This window comes from Numenius arquata, chromosome 17 (assembly GCF_964106895.1).
Source record: "Numenius arquata chromosome 17, bNumArq3.hap1.1, whole genome shotgun sequence".
NCBI classification, from domain to species: Eukaryota; Metazoa; Chordata; class Aves; order Charadriiformes; family Scolopacidae; genus Numenius; species Numenius arquata.
The window spans coordinates 6833349-6859000 of NC_133592.1; the positions used below are offsets into that span (position 1 = coordinate 6833349).

Below are 25652 nucleotides of genomic sequence, written 5' to 3' on the forward strand. Positions count from 1 at the left end.
AAAACACCACCTGAGTATACAGAGAAAAGATGCTGATGGGTTTTGGTCTGTTGTTCTAGACGAATATCAGTAGAAATAATAGCGAACAAGATAAACACACGCATTACTCCATGGGTTTCCTTCAGAAATCAACAGCAGAAGGATGTTTTCTAGGCATGCAAAATTAACCACCACTCAACGCAGTCATAAAACTTCTGGATGCAAGAAGAGAAGTATTCCCTGATCTTTCCATGGAGAAACAGTATCCGTGGGTAAGGCAGACTGGGGAGATATAGCCTTCACAGAGAAAAGTTTTAATTAAGCAGGAAGGTAAACAACTGTTTTTAATGTATTGTCTATAAATATAACTTCTGCAGGAGCTGGACTGTAATGCCACTCAGGTGGGAGCAGTAACACAGCTACTAAAGGGGTTTGGAAATACAAAGCCCAATTTGCAAAAATGCCGATCCCTGTCAATGCTCCAGATTTTAGCACTTCCCAAAGTGAAAGACCCAGTGATTCCTACTGCACTTGTTTTAGCAATCTATTTCTTGTGTCTTATTAATGACTATTCAGGTTTGGACAAGCTCTACAATAAAACCAGTCTTGCTAAAAGGAAACACTGTTAGAAACCTGGATGTCTGGATTTTAATAGCATTTAAAAACCCTAGTCTGATCCCCAGATTATACTTACATGGGAAAACCAACTGCAACTTTGAGATCATCTTTTTATAGGAAACTGCTATGGCCCTCATCTTACACCTAATTAGACATAAATATTAACTGTGAATTTTGCAACCTGAATACAGGATCAATCCTGCTTGTATCTACCACTTAAGCGCATTGATAGTCATAACAATTTAACGTAAGACTGGAAGTCACTAGGGAAAGCAATCGCAATTAGCAGGGAGGAAATTCAAAGAGCATACTGCAAGTTTTGTTGTTTGGCATAAATTTTCCCATGTCTGAGTTTTATACTGTTTTACGGGATATGCTTAGTTTTATGAATCTGTTTAGTATAATGGATGGATGTTGTTGTACTGTAATGCTAAGCCAATGTAGCCGCTGAGGTGGTTATGGATGGTACGATTTTCCTCTCTGTTTATTTTCAATGCTGTATTTATTATTTATACAGTATATTAGTATAAAATATTATATAAGACACCTTTCCAAAACAAAGCTGAACAGAGCTGTTTTCCAAAGCTGGCTGTGACAGATCAGATAAACTTCAGAAAGAAATAAGTGTTATGTCAGAATATTTATATGAAACCATCTCTTCTTCTCAGGTAATAAGAAACCAATTGCATTGGAAACTCTGCCACTTTTCCCCCGGGTTCCTGCACTCCTGGGATGGAGGATATTGCCAGCAGAGCTGGCAGGAAGCAGACTCAGAAATCTCTATTTTTGCAAGCTTTCAGTTATACAAACTGTCAGAATCTGAATGAATCTCCAGGTCAAGGTCTCTCTGGAGTTTACAAACCAACAGTTTCAGCTTTGAGAGTTTCTATTTCCCTGTTGGTTTATACCTAGAAGAAAGGTGGAGGGGAGATGTCTACATGTTATCTCTCAGATGGAACAGGAATGGGGTTTCACTGTTTTCCTGAGCAGAGATTTTCTGGCGGGACATGTCACGCCTCAGGCCTGACCCTTCTGTGGTGTGGCCAGGGGAAGAAAGTGGAGGAATATCTTGATTCATGTCCTGCTGTAGGCGGAGCAGGAGTCCTTATCGTGGGGAAAGGATGAAGAAAGCCCGTTCTGTGCCTTTGAGGGGGTCACTATCTTGGCTTTTGTATCTCTGCATGAAACAGGGAAGCTTCAAGAAAGTTCAACATGTCAAGTGACACATAGCCAAGACTTGAAAGTCAGGAATAAATGTGTCTTGAGAGCACTAAAAAGGCCATGCTGGGCTGCTGGGGTGGGGACCGAGAGCCACATAAGCCCTTGCATCTGAGTCATTCCAGGCTGTTAACTATGGCAAAGTCAGTGATTCAAAACAACACACGTTTTTAGAGCCGGGTAGAGGACCTCAGTGGAACCAGAGAGAGGCAAAAACAACCCCCCTGACTGGCTCTAACCATTGTTCCTTCAGCTATGGCTACAGTTGGGTGTAGCTGGGCCACTGTTGTTAGGTTGTAATTGCTAATGAGGTTTTAATGGCTGACCAGTAATGGTGAAATCTTTCTCCTTGCTAGGAGCAAGAAGCGCTCCCCAATAAGGCCAAACAGCCCATTGGCTCAGTTTCAGAAATGCATACAGTGTACCCATTGGTACAGATACCCAGAGGTGGGGCCACCTGGGGCTCGTTAATGATTTCAGACCCTGAGGCTTACAGAGGACTCACCTGAACTCCCAGGATCCCAAAGATTATGAAAAAGGCACAGCAGATGACCACGATGTTCCCAATGGGCTTCAGGGATGACATGAGAGTCTCCACCACCAGCTTCAGTCCTTGGGCTCGACTAATGACTCTGTAGGGGCAAGTAAGCACAAAAGCTGTTAGTCCTATTCTTGCCCAGTTCTGCCTTCTATCAAGATAGGAGATGTAGAGAAAACAGCATTAGGGAATTCTTTAGAATGACAAATAACTCAAAAATCATGATGGAAGAGGCAGTTCTGGAAGATTGACCTGTGAGATTATGGAGGTGTTCGAAGGAAAGGGGTCTCTGCCTACACATACAGCTTTGCATAAAGGAAGAGGAGGAGGAGACCACATATGAGGAACCAGGCCAGAAAAGTCACTGGAGAAGGACCAAGGAAAGGAAGATATATAGGCTAGTCCCATCTTTTTTGAACTTGGAAGGATGATTTTAATCTAACCCACTACCTATTTTTGATCCATTTTCTGATCAGCATCTTGTAGTTACCACTCACTATAATATATTCAAGCCTTTGAATTTTGCTTTTCCTGTTATTCAGTCCCAAGAGCTCTCTAGGTTTCCAGTCTTGATCACACCTTCCCTGGGATCCAGCCTCTTAGGAGTAGAGGATTAGATCACATGGGAAGGTTGGGGAAGAATAACATGGACATCATGCCCGAAGCAGATTTAAAAAAAAAGAAAGAAGAAACTGTACTACACTCTCAAGGACAACACTACAATGAAAGGACAAGGCTTGTGTGATTTAGAGAAGCCATTTCACCATGCTGGGCAAGATGAGCAAGGTATCAGCCTGTATTCAGGCTCACAGATCTGAAGGTGGAGAGCCGGAGGACTTAGAAAGGCATCTGAAGAGGTTGCATGCCTCCCTCCTCTTGATGCCAACTGGAATTAAGCATTTCACTAGTGCTGGTAATCAATTTGTACGGATGCCATAGAAACTGTGCTTTCCCAAGGCAGAAAGAGCTGTCTGCTGTGTAAGTCGGAGGGAGGGAAGCACCTGTGTGCTTCTGGGTACCGGTGGGTGACTCCTTTGAACACTTGGCACTCAGAAGTGCCACAGACTTCCCCACGTTCTTGTTTCTGCCTGGTTCTCTCTTTTGCCATGGGAGTCCTCTCACCACTTCTCCTGTTTTGCTCCAAGTCTGGTTGCACCACCTGAAGCACAGTAGGAGTTTTGTTGCCTGGAGAGGATCCAAGTTCTCCTCTCGCCCCCTCCCGGACATTGTGCTCCCAGCAGAGGTCCCCATGGACACATCCACATGCCCAACATGCATGGCCTTAGCTGGCACCCTCTCCTGCCTCAGAGCCACCAGGTTTAGCAAAGTGCAGAGCAATGGTACCAGGTCTTTCCAAAACTGCTGGCTTTAAACAGTATCCTGAAAAGCTAAAAATTATTTCCTTTTTTTCTGGTTAAATATTTACTTGAAATGTCAAGGGTAACTCATCAATTATAATTTTGAAAAAGAAACAGATGGTCATATATTTATTCGCTCCTTTACCAGTGAAACACAAAAGGCAGATGCTGCTATTCCTCACACTGGGTGTCTCTTCCAGGTAGCTGCTGTGGCTCCCGATTTCAGATACCTCGGCTTTCCCAATGCTCAAATCTGGGTTATTTTAGGGAATGAGCTGGGGGGCGAGATAGCTCAGGGAGCAGAAGGCTGCTCAAGGCTGAGATGCCCCAGGGGACAGTGTGGACCTCATGTAGCTGGGGCAGCATGGAGACTGGTCTATGTGGGCTGCCAAAACTGTCCACGTGAATTAGCCCAGGCTGAGGTCTTCAGTGGGACAGTGACTCTGCTGCTGTCACACTGTACTCGCACCAATGCTGAGAGCCGAGCTGAGGCCAGCCAGAGGAGGCTGGACAGGAGGCGAGTGTGCCCAGCTCAATGAGCTAGTTAATCCAGCCTAACGAGCAGCGGCCACAGGGCAAGGGCTCTTCCCACTCCATCCGAGTGCACAAAGCAAGCATTAGGCTGGACAGTCTAAGGCTGAATTGCTCTTCTGGATCCTCAGATGGCCTAAAGACCTTACCACCCCTCACCTATTGCCCTTTCACAGTCTTGGGTGAAATACTACAAATGACAAAGTATAGATAGGAAACTGGGGCATGAGAGGACCACAGGCTATGTTCTTAGAGCTATGCAGGCACCTCATTTCCAATGATTTTGATGGAAATTAGGTACTTCGGTGCTTTAAGGATCAACTTAGGTATTCTGCCCACTGTCACACAGGATGGAACTGAAGTCAGGTCTTCTAAATTGAAGGCCTGTGGTCTAAATTACTGGAGCAACCTTAAATTTTGGGGAACAAGGAAGAAATTTAGTCTCCAGAGTCTATAGTTGATAATTTTCTCCAACAGTTATTAAGAAAGCCTATTCTAGAAATAATAAAGTGATTTCCCTTGTGAGATACTATTTGGTATCCAGCAGAGAGAGAAAATAGGAGGTTACTTGTCTGACTTCACAAAGTCATGTGTGTTGAGAGAAAAAGGGCTGAGAAACTGCAGCATTTGGCTGCTTTCAGAGTTTTGATCAACCAGGGAATTCCTCAAATGAGAATGCATGAGGGTAAAAGCTGCCACCAGTTTAGCTCCATGCCAGTGCTGTTTCCAGCCCTACAGGGAGAGAAGACTTTGAAAAGATTTTGAAAAATAATAGTTCTTACTAATGAAAACCTTCAGACCTTGGAGCTGCCTCAAACTAAGGCCTGATCCAGCATTGAGGCAAGTCTGTGCATAGACTCCTGCCACTCTCCTGAGAGTCTGATAACTCCCTAAGAAGTGCCAATGAAATCCTCAGCATTTCCAGATTATTAGTGTCAGCTCCAATACATCAAGATACAGCATCCCTGCACGTCATCAATATTGCCCAAGGTCCTGCTGGTCTCAGGCTTGTGAACTCGTATTATCTGACCCACAGCTCCTGCAATTCATTGCTGAAGGATGCAGCTGATCTGGAGCCCTCCGGGCATGCCAGAGCCATAGTTCCATCGAGGTTGCACTCAGGACAATTCTAGCCTGCATTGGGCATACTACAAATGGGGAAACTGAAATGAGACCTTTTTTTTTTTTTGATTTTTTTCTGTGTGAAGAAATGTTAATCCCTCGAGTTCCTCCTGGTTCTTCTGGTCTCAGCATTCTCAGTGCTGTAAAACCCCTGGTGTGAGACACTCCAAACACACTGCCAGCCTCACCCCAGCTGGATCACCTTTACTCATGTTAAGCCTGCTACTCTGATCAGAGCTCTCAGAAGAAGTACCACTTAGATGAAGCAGCAGATCAACATTAATGAAGACCTTCCTCCAGAGATTAAAAAAAAAAATTAGCAAAGGTGATAATATGATAGATAGAAGAGAGTCTATGAAATGACTATTTCATGCTGCAATAGTATGAAAAGTGAATAATTTATCCATCTGCTTTGGAAGTCAAAGCCCAGGCTCTGTAGAGAGTAAAACAGAGCTGAAGTCCATCCACATTAATTCTGAATACATTTTCAATTTTGATTTCTCTTGTATCTTAAGCTACAACACTTGATCCCAACAACAGCAGGTTGAACGCATTAGGAAGGAATGTTATTGTATAAGCAATCCCTCTACTGGCTGAAACATCAGACGGTCATGGAAACATCTTTAAATGTCACTCCTTTGTGAATATATTTTTGGAATTCTGGTCATAAAGCTGGGCTTGAATCCTCATGGATTCAATTTGCAGGCTGATAATCAATCATGCAATCAAAAGCCCATGATTGGCACACAGGCCAGGGGTTTTTTTTAATGCCTGTGCAAAAGGCACAAGCTCGCGTGGCTTTGTGTGCTGCGGAGAGCAACGGGGCTCTTTTCACAGGAGAAAATAAGAGACAGAATGAGGGAGGACTTTTGCAAGAAGAGCCCCTTCAGACCAAGAAAAGCCAACACAGAGACGAGGAGGGCTGTCCCTGCCCTCGAGTTAAGAGTGACACACACAGCCGTGGCTTGGTTTCTCACTGTCAATATCCTCTCTGCAGCCCTGTCCCCAAGTGCCTACGGAAAGGGAGGACAGACGGAGCCAGGGGCGGGGACAGAGCATTTCCTTTGATCTGTGCCCTTTGCTTTCCTGGAAAGGAAAAACTGGCTCGGTCTCTGCTGGGGACCCCACCCAGACATGGGGACTGGAGACACAGCGCGAAGACCCTGTGTCACCTGTCCCAGCTGTCATCCCATGTTGAACCAGCTGAACATCCCGGGCAGATCCCCGAGCCACGCGGCGCAGCCCGTGGCAAAGGCAGAGCGGGCAGCTGCGGGCAGAGGCGGGCTCAGGGCAGCCCAGATGTGCATCGCAGAGGCAGATGGGTTTCCACATGCGGAGATTTATGACTTACTGAAAAGCCCCCAGTTTGATGGCTGCTTTTTCATTTCCTACAAATCTAATTACAGGGGAATAGAACTGATTGTGAACATATTTAGGGAATGGGCTTGTTGCTGTCTTTTTACATTTCCTTTGTAGCAGAAAGCAGTATCTTGGCTGAAAACATTCACACACTCTCTTGAGAAAACATATCAAATGCCAACAGCAATGGAATAGCAACGGAAGAGCCTAAATCCTGCACATGCTTCAGATGGCAGGTCTTCCTCCAGCCTTCAGTTACTCAGTGGATTATTCCCCACAACTGCAGACTACTCATGCACATAGGTGACTGCAGAGAAAAGCTCTAGTAAACAAAGACCCAGGTCTTGGTCAAATAAATCTATAGATATACAAAGAAGCATGCAGGGGTTTTACTAGGTTAGACAGGTGACTGTAGCAGGGGTCAGCACAACCCAAGCCTCTTCCTCTAGATTTGATTTAACCACAGCACCTCAGGTGAGAAATTTGCCTTCCACAGTTCAGAGATGGGAAATCAATCCTTCTTTTACCCAGAGCTATCCAGATTATTTTGTAGGTTTTCGTAACATGTGTCAAAAATCAGCCAAAACAGAAGAGCAGAGCAGTTCTACCGAACCAGCAATTTGGTGGTTTCTGCCCCCAGAAACTACAGTTGACATGGAGATGCTGGGGGACACATGAAGAGAAAAAAGCCTGAATTGGAGTCACATAGGAAGACAGTCTAGTCATATGGTCAGGGAGCTGAACCACACCGATGGTGCTATCTGTCCAGATAAAAATGATTAAAGCAGCTCACATCCTAAAACTCACCAGGCACAACATACACATAGCCCAATTTAACAGAATACCTTTCCTAGCTGTTGAGAATATTTGAAAGATATACGTATAGGCATGGCCATTGTTATTTAGACTTATTATTCACACAGGGATAGTAAAACAACATATTCTGTCAGAAGCAGGGTCCTATTTTTCTGTCCTGAAAGAGAAAATCCTGACTTAAAGCAAACCTTTTATGAAGGAAGCAGCAGTAAGATATGACAGGCACACAAAGATGCTTTGAGCAGGAAGGTTTATTAGCTGCTGCATAACAAGAGCAGCAACAATGGTATTAAAGAGGGACTGCATTTAGCATGGAGAGAAACCGTCATGCCTTGGGGTACGGGACAAAACAGATGCCTGTTTGGAAGAGGCTGATCCTTGGGCAGGTTCTGGTCAGAGGGGTGCCTGCCCCTGGAGCGTGGGATACTGTCTGCTGTCAGAGACGGGGGACCAAGTTAGCAGGACAACTGCTTTCATCTTGACCAGGCAACTTTCAAAATAAATGTCTCTGTAAAATTAATGGGCAACTGAGGGGGGGGGGGGGGGGGGGGAGCTTCTTTGCATTCTAGGTTAAGCAACAGTTTAGTCTCTGCTTCCTTAAAAATGATCTGCCACCTGCTACTAATTTCCTTCTTGGTTACGAAAGCCATTGACTGCCTGAAGGAAAGGGGGAGAAGAAGCTGTTAAGCTGCACTTTACACAGAGCAAATGAGAACACAAATAGCAGGGGATGTGTGTTTTAATGAGCAAAAGAGGCATTGATCAGTTTACTACCGCACTTGGGGCTGGTCCCAAAACACAGCGAGCGCCCGGAGCTCCTTGCGGCTCTGCAGGACCTGCGGACGCTCATTGTCTGCGCAGCAGCAGGAGGCTGGGCACAACGCTGGCAACAGGCGCCGTGCCCTTGTCTCGGCTGTCCCTTCCCATGCACGAATGCTGCTGCTCACAGGAGAGGCTCAGCTCCCCCTTTGGCACACACACACTCACGCTCTTTTAGGTCCTCCTCATCCTCTGCTCACCTTAAGGGCCGTAGCGTCCTCAGCAGTCGCAAAACCCGTAGCATCCCCAGGATTTTCGTGCCGCTGTCTGACACCATCGAGACCAGAATGTCGATGACGGAGATGAGAACCAGCACCCCATCCAGCACGTTCCAGCTGCTTTTCAAGTAGGCTTTCTCCCCAAAACACAAGCCTAGTGCCACCACCTGCCCGGACACCAAGTTGCAACAAATTATGACTATCACATCCAATATGTTTCTTCCAGTTAGCAACCTGCTGAGAATGCATTATTTACAGATACAAGTCTGTGAGTCCATTTGCTTCCCAGTATAGATGTCTAATTAGACAAATTAGCAAGTGTTATGCTGCAAGAATTGTAAAAATACCTCTGCAGATATATCTCAGAGTGTTCCTTACAGCTGATATATTTTTAATGCAGCTAAACGTAGCTGCACAGAACTATTCCTAACATGTTTGGCTCTGGCGTTAAAAGTTTGATCATATTTTATTCCTATAGACTGCTGGAGTAAAGGTTCAGAGTGGCTGACCCAAAGCAGTCATTTACAAGCTTTGCAAATAAAGAAACTAGAGAAACTTTCCAAAGAAAGAGCAATTGTTCTGTGAGATGATTAAGAATTACACAAGAGAGATTTACAGCAATGGGTTTCTGAGCCTCCTGCCTCAAATCCAGCAAAATGTTTCAATGTGCTTAAGTCTCTCCCTGCTCAGGAAAGCATATAGCTGCTTAGGTTGTTGAGGACAATTGGTTGTTGAAGACAATGGGACTTACACGCATGGCTGAAGTTAAGCGTGTGCTCAAGAGCTTTGCTGAATAGGGAAGGATTGCTGAATTGAAGCATCCCATTGCTCATATAATGGTGTAAATCAAGAGCAACTTCAGTGAAATTGTTCTGATGTAAAACGTGCTCAGAATAAGGCATGTGATGGGTATTTGAATATGATTCAGAAGAGGAAAATATACACCTCGCTCGTAGCTAGTAGACCTAGGGGGTTTGTGAGTCCACTATAATAAAATTTCACTAATATAATACAGGCACACTTATCCTCTAGCTTCATTTACCTTAACTGTCATCTCAGTCAGGAAGATAACTGTAAAGATGTAGTTGGAGAGTGTTAGGAAAATCCGTTCCTATAAAAAAGAAAATGAGAGACAAGATTTTATAGCCTGCCCTCCACAGCTGTACATCTCCCTGTGCATATTTGGGCAGTTGCTAACTGTTCTCCAGCTTCTGTACTGAAACAAGTCTCGGACTGTTTGCTCAGAGAGAGGGGAAAATCCAAATATTTAGACAATAACCCTCTGCACGGTTCAGCACTGCCAGTGCCCGGGGCTGGGTCAGCACCATGGACAGCGGCAGAGCCGGCACCTGCCCCCAAATCCCCACATTTGCCCCCAAATCCCCCCCAAGCAGAAACAGGGGGATATCTCCCCCCCCTTGGAACTTGCCCAACAAATCTCTACCTGCCCCTCACCTGCAGACATCACCGCACACTGCAAATATCACTGAGCTCCCAATTCTCCTAGAAATTAAGTCAATATTAGAGTGGCTGTGCTGCAAGGCAAGCAGGACCCACGGGACGCCGACGCGCAGCTGGCATGAGTTGTCACAGCTCCACCGAAGCCAGCAAAGCTCTAGGGGTTTATGCCAGCTGAGACCTGCCCCCAAAAGGTTGATGCACTTGCCCAAAGCCACAGGCTAGTCCTGGGCGTGAAGCCCAATAGTCTCATCTCTCAGTCCCCTGCGCTATCCACCAGACCATGCAGTCCTCCCTGCCACCGCTCTGCAATAGCAGCTAGTGATTACAGATGAGACCATGGACTCGTTCCCTATCTGTAGTTAGCAGAAACCTTTCTTTTTAATGATGATCATTAAATAAATTACACTTTTCCCTAATCCCCGAACAATCTCTGATTGCCTGTACTGAGAAATGGACAGCAGAAGGGGGAGGCTGGAGGAAAGATGATGCGTATGCATGTATGCATGTGTGCATACAGTTGAACCAGCCCCTGTTCTGCTAATAACAATTTTGGATTTATTTCTGCCTCTCCCTACAGAGCAGTCCTGTAAGAGATGCAGATCTCTTCCTCAAAATGAGATGCAATTTAAACAAGACAAAACACCTTGGCAACTCTCTCGCTTGCCAGATCATGATTTACTGAAAGTGACTCAGGAACCACAGAGTAGCTTGTTTCCATACTGGGTCCATAATTAATTAGGTCCTAGACCTGCACTGTGATTGCCTGAGCTGTGATAGGAAACATCTCTGGCCGTTAGCTGACTGCCACACAAAGGACTGCTGCGGAGGGGTAGGCAGTAGGCAGGAGAAAGAGAGTAGGGACCTGCTTGTGGAGCTGGAGATAAAACAGCAATAGCGTGGAGGAGAGACTGAGGATATTACATTCCTCTCTGGCAAGCGTGTGGCTATTTTGCAGGATAATCTCCCCAGCCCATGTCGTGCACTCTGCGATGGGGAGCGCGTGTTGGCTAGCAACAGCATCCCCTGTTCCGATAAGCCAGCTGAAACTGGGACAGGGAAAGCAAACTCACTTGAAGCAGCTAGAAAATCCACAGCTTGGGGAAGCAAAGTACAATTATTTTAAACAACTCAAGCTAAACTAACTCTCTTGGTTTCCAGATGAGAGCTCCATCAGCGCAGGCAGGGCCCACGCACTCCTCCTGGCTCCCCTGCTTCCTGCTCCACCGTTCAGCATCCCCCTTCCCCTCCCTGATGTTCCCAGACCATGGTCCGGCTCAGCTCCAACCCTGAATGGCTCATTTTGGTTCCCTTGGTTATAACCTGATGCTGGTGAACCTCACACCAGTCCCTCTCCCTTTTCCTCTCTGCACTATTCCAATGCCTGGGGACACCACAGCTCATCCTCCTCCTCTCATATGTGAAGTACTGGTTTTTCCTGCTATAGATTTTTGCTGTGGACTCAGACTCACTTGTGTCACCCCATTCCCTTCATCTCTATGCAAGCACAGTTCCCTTTGGAGCCAGCCTTGGTGAATGGTTACCCTCAGAGGACACAGCAAGGGGCTCCAAAGAAGCATTTAGGATTGCAAGGGACGTTCTCAGGGTGCCCCATTTTGGGGAACAGCAGGGTGATTTCCTCCTCCTAGATTGGCTGGCAGGGAGTCCTGCTCTCTTCTCGCAGCTCTAAGTTGGTGCACCACGACTGCATGATAGCCAAAAGAAAAAGAATGGATTTAGGGGAGGGACTGCTGGGCAAACTATTTTGGTAAGGAGGACTACTAGGAAAAGCTTGAAATAGGCACAGAGCATCCAAGACTCCAGTTTTAAGGTCTTACATTGAAGATCCACAAAAATGAACAGCCTGACACGCCTACATCAACAAAACAGGATTCTATACGATTGCGATATGAGCAGTCTTTTGCACTACATCAGCAAGAGCCCAACAAATCTCTCAGCCACAATCTATGATAAAATAAAAGAGCAATAGGGTGATTCTGCCCCTCCAATTGATGGATGTTGGGGCTGTGAGGGTCTGGTTTGAGAAATCCTTACGTAGTCTTTTAAAACAAAATGGTTTGGGGAAATGACATTACAGTGCATGTATCAATTCAGTTTTTCTTGTGTCACAACAAAGCTGATACACAAAGGGGAGGGAAGAGTATGAAATGAACAGTTTCCCCCATTCCCTTCGCACCACACATACGTGCCCGTGGAGAACAGATGGAAGAAACGAACATTGTGTCGAGAGAGGAAAAGTGTTTGAAGGTTTATCAGAGAAGGAAACCGAGACAGATGTCATGCTTATGTCATGTGTTAAAACCTTGATCGTACTTGCAGAAATGGGATATTCGATATAGTGCAGGCCATGAGCTCTGCTCTTGTACTTTGAAAGGAGGCTAGGTAGGGACCAGGAGAGTTGCTATACCTAATTCAAAGGATACACAAGGGGTGTTGGCAGCTTCCCATTCATAAAAGAGCAAGAAAGTGAGACCAAGTGTGCAGCAGCAGGGTCCAAACCCCAAGCACTGGCTCCAAGAGGAGCACAGGAAAACGTTAACCTTGGAAACTCACAGCACTGTGAGGCTCGATTTTGGGTCGTTCCATGGCAATGGTAATGCAGTTCAGGAAAATGATCACCAAGACGATATGATCAAACATCTTGTGTGTGATGATTTTATTGCACATCAGGCGAAATCTGCCAAGAAAGAAGAAAAAAAAATAAAAGAGGAGACATGGACTAGCTATTAATGCTCTACTGTTTGGGGAGAAACGCAGCAGCTTGACGCATGGCAGGGAAATCGAGCTCTCCGTTTGCAAAGCAGATGAGCTACAATCTCTCAATCCCCTCCCTGGCAGAGTCGCACGCTGGAGGCAGATCGGGGTATGAATATAAAAGGATCCGAGTTACAGAATTGGGCTACAGAATTTCAAGCCCCGGTAACATTCATAGGGGACTTAGGGTCACTTGAAGTGGAGCAGCTGCTTCCACAACTCGGACATGCGGCCAGATTTGGATCCAACCCCCTACCTGGTCCGTAGTGCTCAGGTTTAGCTTAAATAAAGGAAGAAATACTCCCAGCAAGCCCGTAAGGGTTGAGCGCACATGGAACAAAGGGACAGAAGCTATTTACTGTGACAGATGGCTGTACACTGACCCAGGATTTATAATACCGTATTACATTTCCCAAAGTCTGTTTCTGAAAATCTCTCTAATCTTTGTATGAATGAACTCGAATGCTGTCCAGGGCCCACCAGCTCAAACACAGGAAACCCTCAGTGAGCGTGGGTGCGTGTCCAGAGGAACACCCAGGAGAGCATGGTGGAGCCATCGTAACGAGGGCAACCGTGCCCAGCACGCAGCCACTGCTCACGGGCAGGTGCCTTACCTCGAGTGAGGGGCAAAGACGTAGATGGACCAGGAGTCTCTCTCTTTGCAGCAGGCGGGGAGACGTGCCCGTACCCATGCCTTCATGCGGTCCCTTTTGCTCTAGGAGGAAAATGTACAGCAGACCGGGAGGAAAACACAGAGAAAACTGTTAAAACAATAGGCCCCAAAAAATTCCAAGTAAAGGTCTCAAGGCAATTTTTCACTGTACACATATCTCTAAGTGCTCACTAAAGCTGAAATAAAATAATGTCCCAAAAAAAACCAACTGCGCTGGGCAGGGGAAGGAGCTCGGGCAGCTAGGCAAGGGCTGTGCCAGCCCTGCGAGCTTCCAGGGTTTGGTCTTCCTTCTTCCTCCGCACGGTAACCGCATCTGGCACATAATTAGCCAAGAGAACAAACATAGCAAATAAAATCCTTTCCCCAGAGGACTGATAACCTGTCTCTGATCAGCCTCAATCCCTCCAGATACTCCTCAGATGCTTGCCTGAATCTTCTAAGATTTTTGGGGTATTTCTGTTGGTTTTTAGGTGCTTGGGTTTTTTTAAAGAATATACAATGCTTATGTCAGAGGTTATAAATGGAGCAGAGGGGGGGATTCCTGCTGCTTGCTGGGCCAAGCCCTATGTCTATGCACCATTGGAAAGTTGAAGAAATCATCTAGGGACCTGAGTTTTAGTCCAGGAACACAATGGCGAGCATCTGCCTCTCATTCAGCATGAGTAGATTAGATGGGAGATTATAAAGCCAGAAGGGAACATCGTGGCCAGCCTGACCTTCTGCATGAACACAGGCCATCCGACTCCCGCAAATTAATTCCTACTTGAAACCCCAGTGCATCCTCAGCCAGGCATACTTATGTTTCAGACCGTCTGCAAGGTCGTTTAAGGCCAGGAGGGCAGATTGTAAAAGCCTTGGCCAACAGGTCAACTAAAGACATGAAAAAGTGGACACTAAGGGGAAGCCTCATCCTGGCTGCAACAGCCTCTGGATTAGTCTTGTTGCCTCCTTGCCTGTAGGTCTCCAAGGGTAGGTCAGGATCTTTAATCCAATTGGCATTGCAGTGCTGGCATCTTGAGCACCAACAACCAGCAGAAGCCAGAAGAACATCTTGCCCACCATGCTGGGGGTTTCCCAGCCCTTTCAAATTGAAGCACCCGAAGCTAAATCCACAGACACCAGTGTGTGCAATGTCACCGCAGTGCTTCGCATTTACAGACAAATAAAACCAAATCCTTGCTCTTCCATTACCCTTATTTCTCTGCTACCACCTGTGCTCGGGTGGGCACACACATGGCTGCCTGAGCTCTTTGAAGCTTTCTTCTGCAGGTGTTCAGAGCCGTGAGGATGCAGAGGTGAGAGAATCTCTGCTCACACCCCAGGAGTGCCCAAACCCTGGGGCTGAGGCACTTGTATTTATTTCACCCTAGGAACAGGAAGGGGGGGATTCATTTTGTGTCAAACTGTTAGCAATTGGAGGTATTCTGGACTGTAAAAATGGGATTTGTTAGGGTAATTGAGTGGAATGGAGGAAGTGCTTTCTGTTCCTATACGCACTCAGCCAGGGGTCTCATTAGCGATGGGTAATAGCTAGTGTAGTGTCCGTTTTAATGAAAGCACTTGGTGACAACCTGAACCCTTCACAAAATGAAAACCACCTTGTGAAAATAACAAGAAAAGTTTGAATAACAACAAAAAAAAAGCTAGATCTTTCTACCCCTTTCCTTCTACGCAAACACAGACCACACCATGACACACCAGTAGGTTTTGGCCACGTCTTGGCTGCTTTCACATCCCTTTTCCAACTCCAGACAAGGAGTCAGAACTGTTCCCTTCTCTCTAAACTGGATTTAATAGAGCATGCATCCTTGGGGTTGTGTTATCCCTTCGAGCAGCCTAGTTAGTTTAATTATCCATAGATTTAACAAAGGTAAATAAATGGATAAAAATCAGGCGTCTGCTCAAAATTGCGGTGACAACAGCGACTGCTACCCCAGCCTCTGGACATGGAGTAATAGTTGTGACTCGGTCCAGTTCATTTTGTGAGCTGGAAGGTTTCCAGAAGTATCTATTATTCAAAGCAGTTCTGGTATTTATCATGGGGATTTGTAGTGAATGGTAATGCGTCAGCAGCACAGAATGCTTCTTTATATTCCTTTTGTCCAATTTTAATGCCAAAGATATTTTGGGGTTTGGCTAATTGTTGCAGCTTGCAGTTCATGGGCTAAATCAGATAACAAAGGCAAAAAGTGATCTTCCGTCATGTCTCTCTATTCAGCCTGTTAGAGTAAGGGTGAGCACCGGGGCTCGGCCGGGGCCGGCTCAGCCAGGGCTGCAGCCCGGCTGCTCTGTACGGGGCCAAGTACACCCGCAGAAACCTAAAGTCAAAGGAATTACTCCAGATTTCCACCAGTGGAAGAGCGCAGTTCAGTTAATTTGAGCCAAATGTAAGATATTTGTGAAATAAAACCCGAGCATTTCCAGCCTAAGTCCCATCAAAATGCTTTCTCCACGAGGTCCAGACACGCATCAACTGCTTACAATCAGGCTGATTGCAGCTTAAGCCTGCATTATGTTCAAAGCGATATATCAATTATGTGGTTTAAATCATATCTATTTGTTCATAAAACACACCTGGGCAGGATGAATAAAGATGCGGGGCGGGGGGAGAAGGAGAGAAGAAAACTCTACTTTAATTCAGTCACCAGTGACTTAAACAAAATCTGCCTGGGTACGACCACCCAAACTGACCCCACTGGGACACGAGCAGGGGCCAGGACACGGTGTGATGCTGGTGCTTCCTTCACTCCAATCCCACAGCAAGGAGAGCTGCTGAGAAAGAGCTGCTTTTTTAGGACTTTCAGATATCAATGTAGTTCTGAGGGTAGGATGAAAGGCAGTTGGCATTAAAAGACAACTGATGCACTTCTCAGAGTAAGGGAGAGGCTTAGATTTATAAAAGATTTATTATAAGGATGGGGGGAAAAGCTGAAAAACGCTCTATGAGCGGCAACGTACCTCCAGGCAAGCTGGAAGCTGCACAGAGACACTTGGGACCTGATTATTTAATTTAAATATGCAGCGGGGGCAGGCTGAGAGGGTTTGGGGAGCGGCTGGACGGCACACCACAGAACAGAAGTGCAATAGGCAACAGAGAAAGGAGCTGCAATCGCAATGAGGGTTTTGTCCCTTGAGAGGAGGGGAGACATTTGGTTGCAGATTCAATATTTCCCTCACTTTCTGCTCTGAGCACTCAGCAATTTGGGTCGAAAAGCCTCCAAAATCTAGCAGATGTGAACAACAGAGACCTCGCAGCACATCCCTGATCTCGGTCACAGCCACGTGAGCCCAACCAGGCAGCAGATCGCTCTCCCCGTGAAGTTCCTCCTTGTCTGCATTCATGCAATGAAGAACAGTTTTCAGTCCCCTGATTTTATACTTCTGGGGAGAAGAGCTACCAGGGGCCTGATTCTGGCCCCTCGGAGGGATGTAAATTCAGAATAAACTCATTGAAGGCAGTGGAGCGGCACTAATATAATGGGAGCCTGGGAGATCCAAACGAAGCCTTTGCACTTCCTTTCATTTCTGCGCAGAGGCAATCAAAACCAGCCAGCAAGGAGAGATGTGAAGCTTTGTTGCAGAAGGGCATATTTAGGAATACTTTGATCTCAGTAACAGTTGAATTCTTTTCTTCTTTTGTTGGCGGGGGAGTTTTGAATTTTATTTTTTCCATTTAAAAAAAATAATTACTTTTTTTCTGACTTTGTCAAGGCTAATTTAGGGGCAAAGCATCCCCCCGAACGTCAGGAGGGAACCACAAAGGGAAGCTCTGCAACCTGGGAGCTCATTTCACTAATCTAAGCAACATTTTCCAATCCATCTGGTCTAGTGATTTGCAGTGAAGACTTATTTCGGAGCACAGGGAAAGGCACCAGCCAGCTGTGGATGTCCCAGTTGTGGCTCTGCCACAGGCTGGGGCACAATTTATTTGCCCTATTTAACCTATTCTTTCCCCAGGCATTTGCTTCTGACCACTCCGTGGGAGAGGATTGAGGCACCTTTGGTCTAACCCTATGTGGCCAGACCTCGACACACAGAAGATGACTTTTGGTTTACGCTAAAAGCAGACACTGCAATAAAGATTAAAAACATGCATCTTATTCAACAGCCTATTGTCAGAGCTGGCTGGGGCTATGAGGGCTGGGTGGGATGGGAGAGGAGGGACGCGTCCCATCACATGATGTCCAGCGCAAGAGGAACCACTGGCTTCTGATCTTGTGGGGGGAGAGGAAGGGACCTGCGAGATGCTTGGACCAGGTGAGCTGGAAAAAGCAGCAGATGTTGAAGTACAGAAAAAAAATCCCTAGCTAGCAATAAAGAGCATGGTTGCTTGATCACTTTTAATAGTGTTTTTCCCAAAAATAATTACTGCTCCTTTTCTTAAAAATTCAATTTATTTTATGGAGGTTAAAAAACAGGTTAAGACATTCAGTAAAAATCCCAGGCTGAGGATCCATGCTGGAGATGTAATGGGATAATGGCTTTTTTTAAAGGCGATTCACAGCTGAGTGGCTCCATTCTGCCAGCACTAACTCTCTTTCTCCTTCTCTTCCTTCTCTGGAGTCACCGCTGCCTCTCGCATCCCTTCACATACTCCAAATTCCACTTTCACTCAACAAACTCAGTGAAATACAGTAAAATCACGTCCACAAGCTGCAGCTTTCGTGTTCCCAGTGCTGATCTGGTTACCATCACGTGGCTCTACCCAAAACCCATCCACTTCACCAACAGAAAGAGAGTTACCCCCTGGGGATGACACATCAGACCATCAGATTTTTAAGCCTGAGACCAAGGTAAAGTGAAACAAAGATGTAACCTGAACAGAAAACACCCCAACCCGCCCCCCCCGCAAATTGTCCTGGGAACATCCCGATGGGACAGTCCCCACAGTGTCCTGCCACCAGCTCAAGCTTTCTGCCAGCCGTGAAAAAAAATCTTGAAAAGCAACCAAATTCCTTTTATTCCCTTAAGATACGAAACATCCACGTGGAAAAAGAGCCAGGGACCCTCATCCTTTCCCTGAACTTGCAGCCCTTTTAGCTAATATTTTCTACGTGGTGCTTTTCAGGCCAGTGAAAGAGAGATGCTTATTGGACTAATGCCTCTTCATATGGAAATTAATGCAAAGCCTTTGAAATTACCACTGCTCTACAGGACTAATGCTGTCATGGGAATGGGGGCCCAAACCCTGCCCTTTCCTTGCCTGTTGACGTCAACAGAAATTGTCTGCTGCTGTATGTAGGGGCAAAAATCTTAATAATGGTTGGAGAGCAGAGAAAGTTACCTGTTTGTCGTTTTTTTTAAAGAAAAGAAAATAAAACCAGAAAAGCTTATATTTCCAAGATACAGCCTTTGTTCTGCACCTTTTAATGGAACCTGAGGAGTTTTGCCCTGATCTCTCTAGCATGAACTTCTCTGAAATACTTAATATGATGCCAACCCCATTTCTGGTGGCTTCCACAGCCCAGGGACCTTCTGGTGCTCTTCTGGGTGATTCTCAGTCTGGTCTGGTGGTGATAGTGACACTAGTCCCTGCAATAGGCCATTGCTTCTCACCCACTCGTGCTCTCCTGGAACAGGCACAAGCATCGCTTTGACAAGGGAAAAAGCCCCAAATGAGTGCTTAGCATTTCCTTACCATGTTGCCTTCATCATCGCAGTCATCACAGTCCTGTCGGGGGTCATCCAGGTGGAGCTGGTGCAGAAGCAGACCTGGAGAGGTCTTCCCGTTGCAGTCCTGGTGCTCGGAGGTGGAAGTCCGGCTGCTGTGCATGCTGCTGGTTCGGTACAGGGAAGGCACCTGCAGAGTATCCTGGAGGTCAAAGGAGCCTTTTGTTTCCAGCGACTCCATGCGATGAGGCAAAGAGCCGTTGAAGCTGCCGGCCCGGCTGGAGTGCTCCTCATCTGAGCTCTCCCCTTCCTCCGAGCTCTCCTTCCCCTCTCCGGAGAGGAGGGACCTGCGCTCACTGCTCTGCCCCCGACGCTTGAGGCTGGGGGCCCGGCCGATGCTGTTCCAGCTCGATCGGCGGCTGTTCCAGCTGCTGCCGGCACTCCAGGGGCTGTGTGGGGAGCTGCGGGTGCTGGGCTGTGGGAAGGACAGGGAGAGCATCAGCCCCGTGCCACCAGCCCCACGCTGGGCTGCTGCTGCACCAGCTGGGGCGGATGGATGGACAGACAGTCCTGTAAGCCCAATGGACACTCTCTGAGCATCCGCGGGAGGAGGTGATGTGAGTACCGGGGACTTGAGCTCGTAGGCAGCAGGGTCCATGGAGACGCCACTGGCCCGGCGGGACTCATAGCCCTGTGCTGCATCTCCAAACATGGCGCTCTTGGGCATGGGCATCGGTGTGGCAGCGGTGTGTATGATGAGCGGCGGGGTAAGGCTCTTCTTCAGCTCCGGGTGGTCGCTCAGGGCCATCACTGGAAGGGAAAAGTGAGGTTTTGGTGTCACACCTCGAGGGGCACATCTACAACCTGCTCCCAGGCAGGCAAAGCAGCTGCTCAGGGACGGCTCTCCTCCAACCATCAGGAGGATGGGGGCCAACAAGCCCTTCTGGAGAGCTAAGAGCTCATCTTTCAGCCTGGCAGGGGAGCAGGGAGATGTAAATCAGGAATGGGATCAGGTGCCAATGGGAGAGGAGAGCAGATGGAGACTGTCATCAGCTGCCCTCAACCTTCCAACCAACACCAACCAGCTCCAGCCCTGGGAACCTCCTTGTCCATACTGGGCTCCCTCCACCCTCCTTCCCTGTGGCTCCTCCACTTGTGCCCCTGCAGAGACACCCCAAAATCCCAGACCTGGCTTGGGGGGGAGATTATGGCCCAAATACCATCATCTCTGTCTGCATCCGAGGATCCCACCCCATGCCGCAAGCTTGCTGCAACGTCAAGCATGCCACAGCTTGGACTACATCATTCTCTCTCTAGGAGGGCTTTTTCCTTCGGGACACATTGTTTTCACAGCAAAGCGAGGTTTCTGCAGAAGGGCTTGTCCCCCCGGCATTGTTACTCACAGGCTGGATTCGACAAGTTTTTCTTAAGTCCTCCCTCCTCTTCCAGGCTGCGGGGGAAGAGATCCCCTTCAGAATCGGACTTGGAAGCATCACCCTGGAGCAAAACAGAAGGCTTCAACAAGAAGGGCTATGGGTCATGGTGCACGGACACCCCTCTGAAAAAACGGATTCCCATCTCCAACACCACACCTACGGATCCACTGAATTTCGTACCACGATGCAACATCACCTTTCACAAAATGACGCATGCACATATTTATACCACAGACTAATTAACCTCCTACCAGGAAGACAGACTGCTTCTGGCTCCAAACGCAGTCCCAGAAAGGGATCAGGAAAAAAACCAAACCATTGCTTAATTTTTGCTGCTGGAATTGCATACTGGGCAGATATTAAGGAAGGACTGATATCTGATGAGCAATTTTGGGACAAAAATTGGACCTACTAATCTCTCTTAAACTTAAAACTCTCTGTGTGTGGTTCTTTCTAATGATGCTTCAATCCTGGGTTCAGAAGGGGCAAGAGGGACCCTGACTTTCCAACACAGCTAATGGGCACATGTTGATGGATGACCCACCAGCGCAGAAGAGTATCCAGATGGCAGAACCTGACAGCGACTGCCCTGGGTGGCTGTTCCCCTCCCAGCTGCAACACACAACAGAAGTAGTTTCGGGGATTTAAATTCCATTGTATCATTTAGAACACCAGGGATTGAGCGAGAGCTGCCCGCTTTGACATGGGCCCATCCTCAGAAGGAGAGAGAAGAGGTTTACCATTGCTCGCAGCGTGGTGCCCGGGTTCTAGCTCGGTCTTGCGGCACGGAGCCGATTGGGGACGTCCCTGTGCACCCCACTGATTCTGTCCATTGGCACTGCAGAAAGGCGCTTAGGGTGTGGTATAGTCGGGATACACCCGACGGGCAGTGGTGCTTGCCAGAATGATGCCCATCCAAAAGGGGAGGATTCACAGCTGAAACCACTGCTCTGGCAAAGGACACCAAGCCCCGTCACAATGTACATCGGGAGGGAGGAGAGGTGGGAAGGGAGGGAGGATGCTGGGATGAAAGAAGCCAAGCAGATCCTCACTTCAGCTGGGAGAGACCAGGAGCCCCAGAAAACCCCCACCAAGGCTAAGCTGCATCCCCGGGAGCCCTGGCCAGTACTGCGGAGGTTTGGTGCTCGGGTACCTGTTGTTTGTAAAAACCCAGAGGGGCCCCAACATGGGATGGGAGGAAGAGATGGCATCTGACACATGGCCCAGTGCCCTGCGCCTCTTTGTTAAGCAAAACCCCAGAGGGATGAGACCTAATACTCCCCCCATAGGGTCACTAAACAGTTAAGGGCTTTTCTTCCAGGCAGACTGTACGCTCTCAGACACATTTTTAAAGCAATAGAGCATGTGATGTGAAGCATTGGCTCAAAACTTTCCCTCCTGAGGATCCAGGACTTCTGTGCTATTCAGGGAAGCTCATCCTGTAGGATGCAAACTGAGAAGGTCAGGGATGCACCTTGCAAGGGGCAGCAGTAAAGTCAGGCTGACCTGAACTTCACTGAGTCAATGCCATGTCTCTGTATCAACAGAGACTCCAGCTGGCTCCAGGTAGGGTCCCCACGGAGGCTCCGGGCTCAGCCCGTTGGTGGGCCTGCCAGGAATTACTCATTCTCCCTAATGGGTTATTAAAAAGGAATAAATAACGGGAAAAATTTTGTGTGATTTGTATTCCTGGAGTGCTGTTTAACAACCCAAAGGAAAGTTTTAGGGTGCACAATGAGATGTGTGCCGAGATGGAAAAGCAGAGCTACGTGGGGCTTCCCACCCCCCTCCCCAGCACCAAACCCCACATCTGGAGGGCAGGAAGCATCCCCTCTGAAACACCACGTGCCAGACTCAGTGCGGTGCAGGCAAGCATCTCGCAGCCAGGGCGGCTGCCCATTACCTGTTCTTGCACTCCCAGTTTGCCTTTCTGGATAGAAAAGGGGTTATGAGAGAACAGGGAGTTAAAATCCTTTTGGGAAACGAGGGTATGTCAAGAAGGACCAGACTGTGCAATGGCTAAACCAGCCTGTGCTGAAGGGGACCGACACACTGGGATACAATGGGAAAGGACTTTTGTGCTGAAGGAAAAGCCAGACTTCTCAGAAAGGACAGAAAGGGAAAGGAATGGTGAAGAGAAAGACGAGGTTGGCAGAAGAGTAAGGTTTGGAGCGTGCTGCACTTCAGAGATCCACAGCATCCTCAGACCTGAGTGGGACTATTTCACATCCTGACCCGTGCAGTAACGTGACATCTCACCGGCGGTCCCAGCATCCCAGCCAGCCTTTCTGGGACACGCCATGGCACAGCTGCCACCATCCTATCCTGTCCTGCTGAGCACAGGGCTCCCCCAACATGTGTCCACAAACAGGCTTGATTCCAGGTCCCTTAGCTCCCAGGTACCCTCCTCCGCCTGCGTGATGGAGGGAGCATGTGGCAGACGTGCCCCCAGCAGTCACCATCACCATCTGCATCCCCAGGGAGGTCCCCAGGATGTGACTGCAACGTGGAAGGGCTGTAACAGCCCCACAGGGAGCCTTCCCCAGAGCAGGCATCAGCGAGAGCCAGGGCTGGAGCCACATCAGCCGCCCCGAAGCACCCACCTTAATTTACCTGGGCTGCCCCAGAGAAGGAAGGGACTTAAAATCAAGGCTGACTCGACAATGAGGACGACAGAAAAGAAAGGAAAAAAAAAAGAAACAAACCCCAAAACATCCAAACAACCCCCAAAAGAATGACAGCTACTACAATGAGAACAGCACCACGGTGTGTGACCAGGCACCACGAGAGAGACAACCACGGCGGGCGGTGGGACGTGCTGTGTACGTACCCCCGACGAGTCGACAGGCAGCTGAATACAGCTTAACTGCCCACTCGCGTCTTCTCGCTTGGAGATCTCCTGAAGGAGAAACGGGGGGAAGGAGGGGGGAGGAAGGGGAAGGAGGGGTTCAATTTTCACAGTTTCAACAGCAGGACTGAATGTGGAATCAAAAAAAGACAGGAGAAAAGGCAGGGAAGGAGAGGGGAGGGGAGAAGGGGAGCGTGTGGCCACCAAGGAGAGCCAGGCTGGGGCACCGACTCCGCTCGGCACAGGGAGGGGGTGGAAGATCTCAGATGGAGCCAAGCCCTTCGAAGGGACCAGCCTTACCTTTAAATTAAGTGTTTCAAACAGAGCTTGCTTCATCTCCTAAGTGATAATTGTGCTAATGAAACACCAGCTAATTATTGAAAACATGATTTTTATTTTTTTTTGCAGCTGCATAATAGGATCTTTATTTATTACGCCTTCATTAAGCAGCAATGGAAGCTTTTAATGAATGTTTGATTAACACAATATCAGTCCTCTTACAGCCAGGTGAAACATCGAATTTAAGGAAAGCCACCAGAACCTGCCATGAGTTCAGATCCCTCCTTGCCCCCATCAGTGGAGACACCAGTTTAAACCAGAGGGGTGCCCAAAGGCAGGAGGGCTCTGTGGGCAGTGGGACACAGCCCCATCCTGAGGGGGTTTTGCCACACCAGCAGCCCTAGCATCTCTTCACAGCACCAGTCCCTACCCATTTGGCATGCACACATCATTTTCGACCTCTTAGTTCTGACTGCTGTGTTTCCCCTTCCTCAGGGGTGGCTTTTCCAACGCTTCTTGGCACATTTTGGCAGCCTGGCCATGCTCTGTCCTGTCCTGTGGGGCTGTGGGAGGTTACAACCCGTGGCAGGAGGGCACAGGTTGTCCCACCAGCTTAGTTTCTTGCCAACAGGGCAACTGAGCTTTCCTCCAGTTGCTACATGGGATGCAAAACTCATCCCACTCCAGGCTAGGATGAAGAGTTTAAGAATGACTGATCAGCTTTGGGATCTGGATGGGTCAACAATGTCTTGCTAGTGATGTAATGGACACTTAAAGTCTTTGGTTGTAAACAGAGAGAGACATGGAAAAGTCATCGCAAGAGAAAAACATGGAAACGCTTCTCCTTCACAAGGAAAATCCCACTGAAACCAATAGGAATGCAAAAGGTAAGGGATGCAAGAGTAACACCATCCAAAATCCCTACTGTGGGAGAATGGACCGTTCCCTCTGGCTGAAGCACAGAAGTCAAAGTTCATACTTCTCTGAGGATGCTACATCCAAAGAGTAGAGGAAAGCTCCTCATCCTCTTCCTGCAGAGGAAAGGATGGAGGTGCCGTAGGAGGGTCCTGGGGTACCGGGTATGGAGAGGGACACAAAGGAGGGTGTGGAACAAACCCACAAGCAAGGATGGCTGGGGACAAGGAGCCACAAAACCAGGAGGATTACCAATGGAAGAATACGCTTTGGAGATAATATTATCAGGAATTCCCTCGGGAGAGGAGCTTTATGCTTGATAAGAGGAGTCACTGCTTGCTTCAGAGAGAAGTCCCCAGGGCAGGGATCCGCGAGGTCAGGCAGCAATTTCAAATTAGCAGCTCGTTCAAACGGAGTCCCCTGCTCACCTTCCCCGCACCACCACCAGGCTCCAGTTAAATCAGAGAACGTGCAGTCAAAAATAACCACGTTGCATAAAGTCCTGCATATGCCTCTTGCAAGAGAGAAGCAGGTTACCAAATAAAAAGAAAGGAGCGGAAAAAAAAATCCAACCCCTCAACCCTGCAAAATATATTGCTCCGTATTTAAAGTTTGGAACAGGTCCTTTTTGTTTCTCAACTGCTTATATACATCTGCTGCCTAGCAACTGGGGCTGCAAAGCCATGCACTAAAATTAACGAGGTGCTTGCAGATTGAGGAAAGGCACTCAAGGACCAGGGAGATAAAGGCAGCAGTCCTGGGATTGTGTTTCAACCCAGAAATCTGAAGGAGAACGGAAAAAAAAAAAAAAAAACCACCCAACCCAACTCAGAAGAAGGGTCAAGTGCAATCACAGGAGGGGGACGCGGGGGTTTGGTTACAGCGAGAGATGATCTCTCTATTAATTCTGCTTAGGAGAGGATCCTTTGTGTGCTGGCTAGCAAAAACCAGGACAAGATCTGTTTGCAAAGCTGAATAAACATAAACCAGCAGGGCCAGACCTGGCTCCTGACCTCCAGCAGACATTTGCTCCCTGTCTGCTGCAGAAAACTTGGGTTCAGCCGAGGGATCTCTTGATCCCA

At 47.8% G+C, this 25652-nt stretch overlaps 1 protein-coding gene across 1 annotated transcript in view; it reads right to left on the reverse strand.

Moving 5' to 3' along the window:
- Positions 1-25652, reverse strand: part of CACNA1G (calcium voltage-gated channel subunit alpha1 G) — a 147779-nt gene that overhangs the window by 34713 nt on the left and 87414 nt on the right. Inside the window, exons 15-24 of the mRNA XM_074159993.1 lie at positions 23359-23427; positions 22432-22458; positions 20496-20589; positions 19718-19902; positions 19121-19567; positions 13424-13524; positions 12609-12732; positions 9619-9687; positions 8559-8743; positions 2321-2447 (exon numbers count right to left, since the gene is read on the reverse strand). Coding sequence (XP_074016094.1) covers positions 2321-2447; positions 8559-8743; positions 9619-9687; positions 12609-12732; positions 13424-13524; positions 19121-19567; positions 19718-19902; positions 20496-20589; positions 22432-22458; positions 23359-23427 — 1428 coding nt within the window. The remainder of the gene's footprint in view (positions 1-2320; positions 2448-8558; positions 8744-9618; positions 9688-12608; positions 12733-13423; positions 13525-19120; positions 19568-19717; positions 19903-20495; positions 20590-22431; positions 22459-23358; positions 23428-25652) is intronic.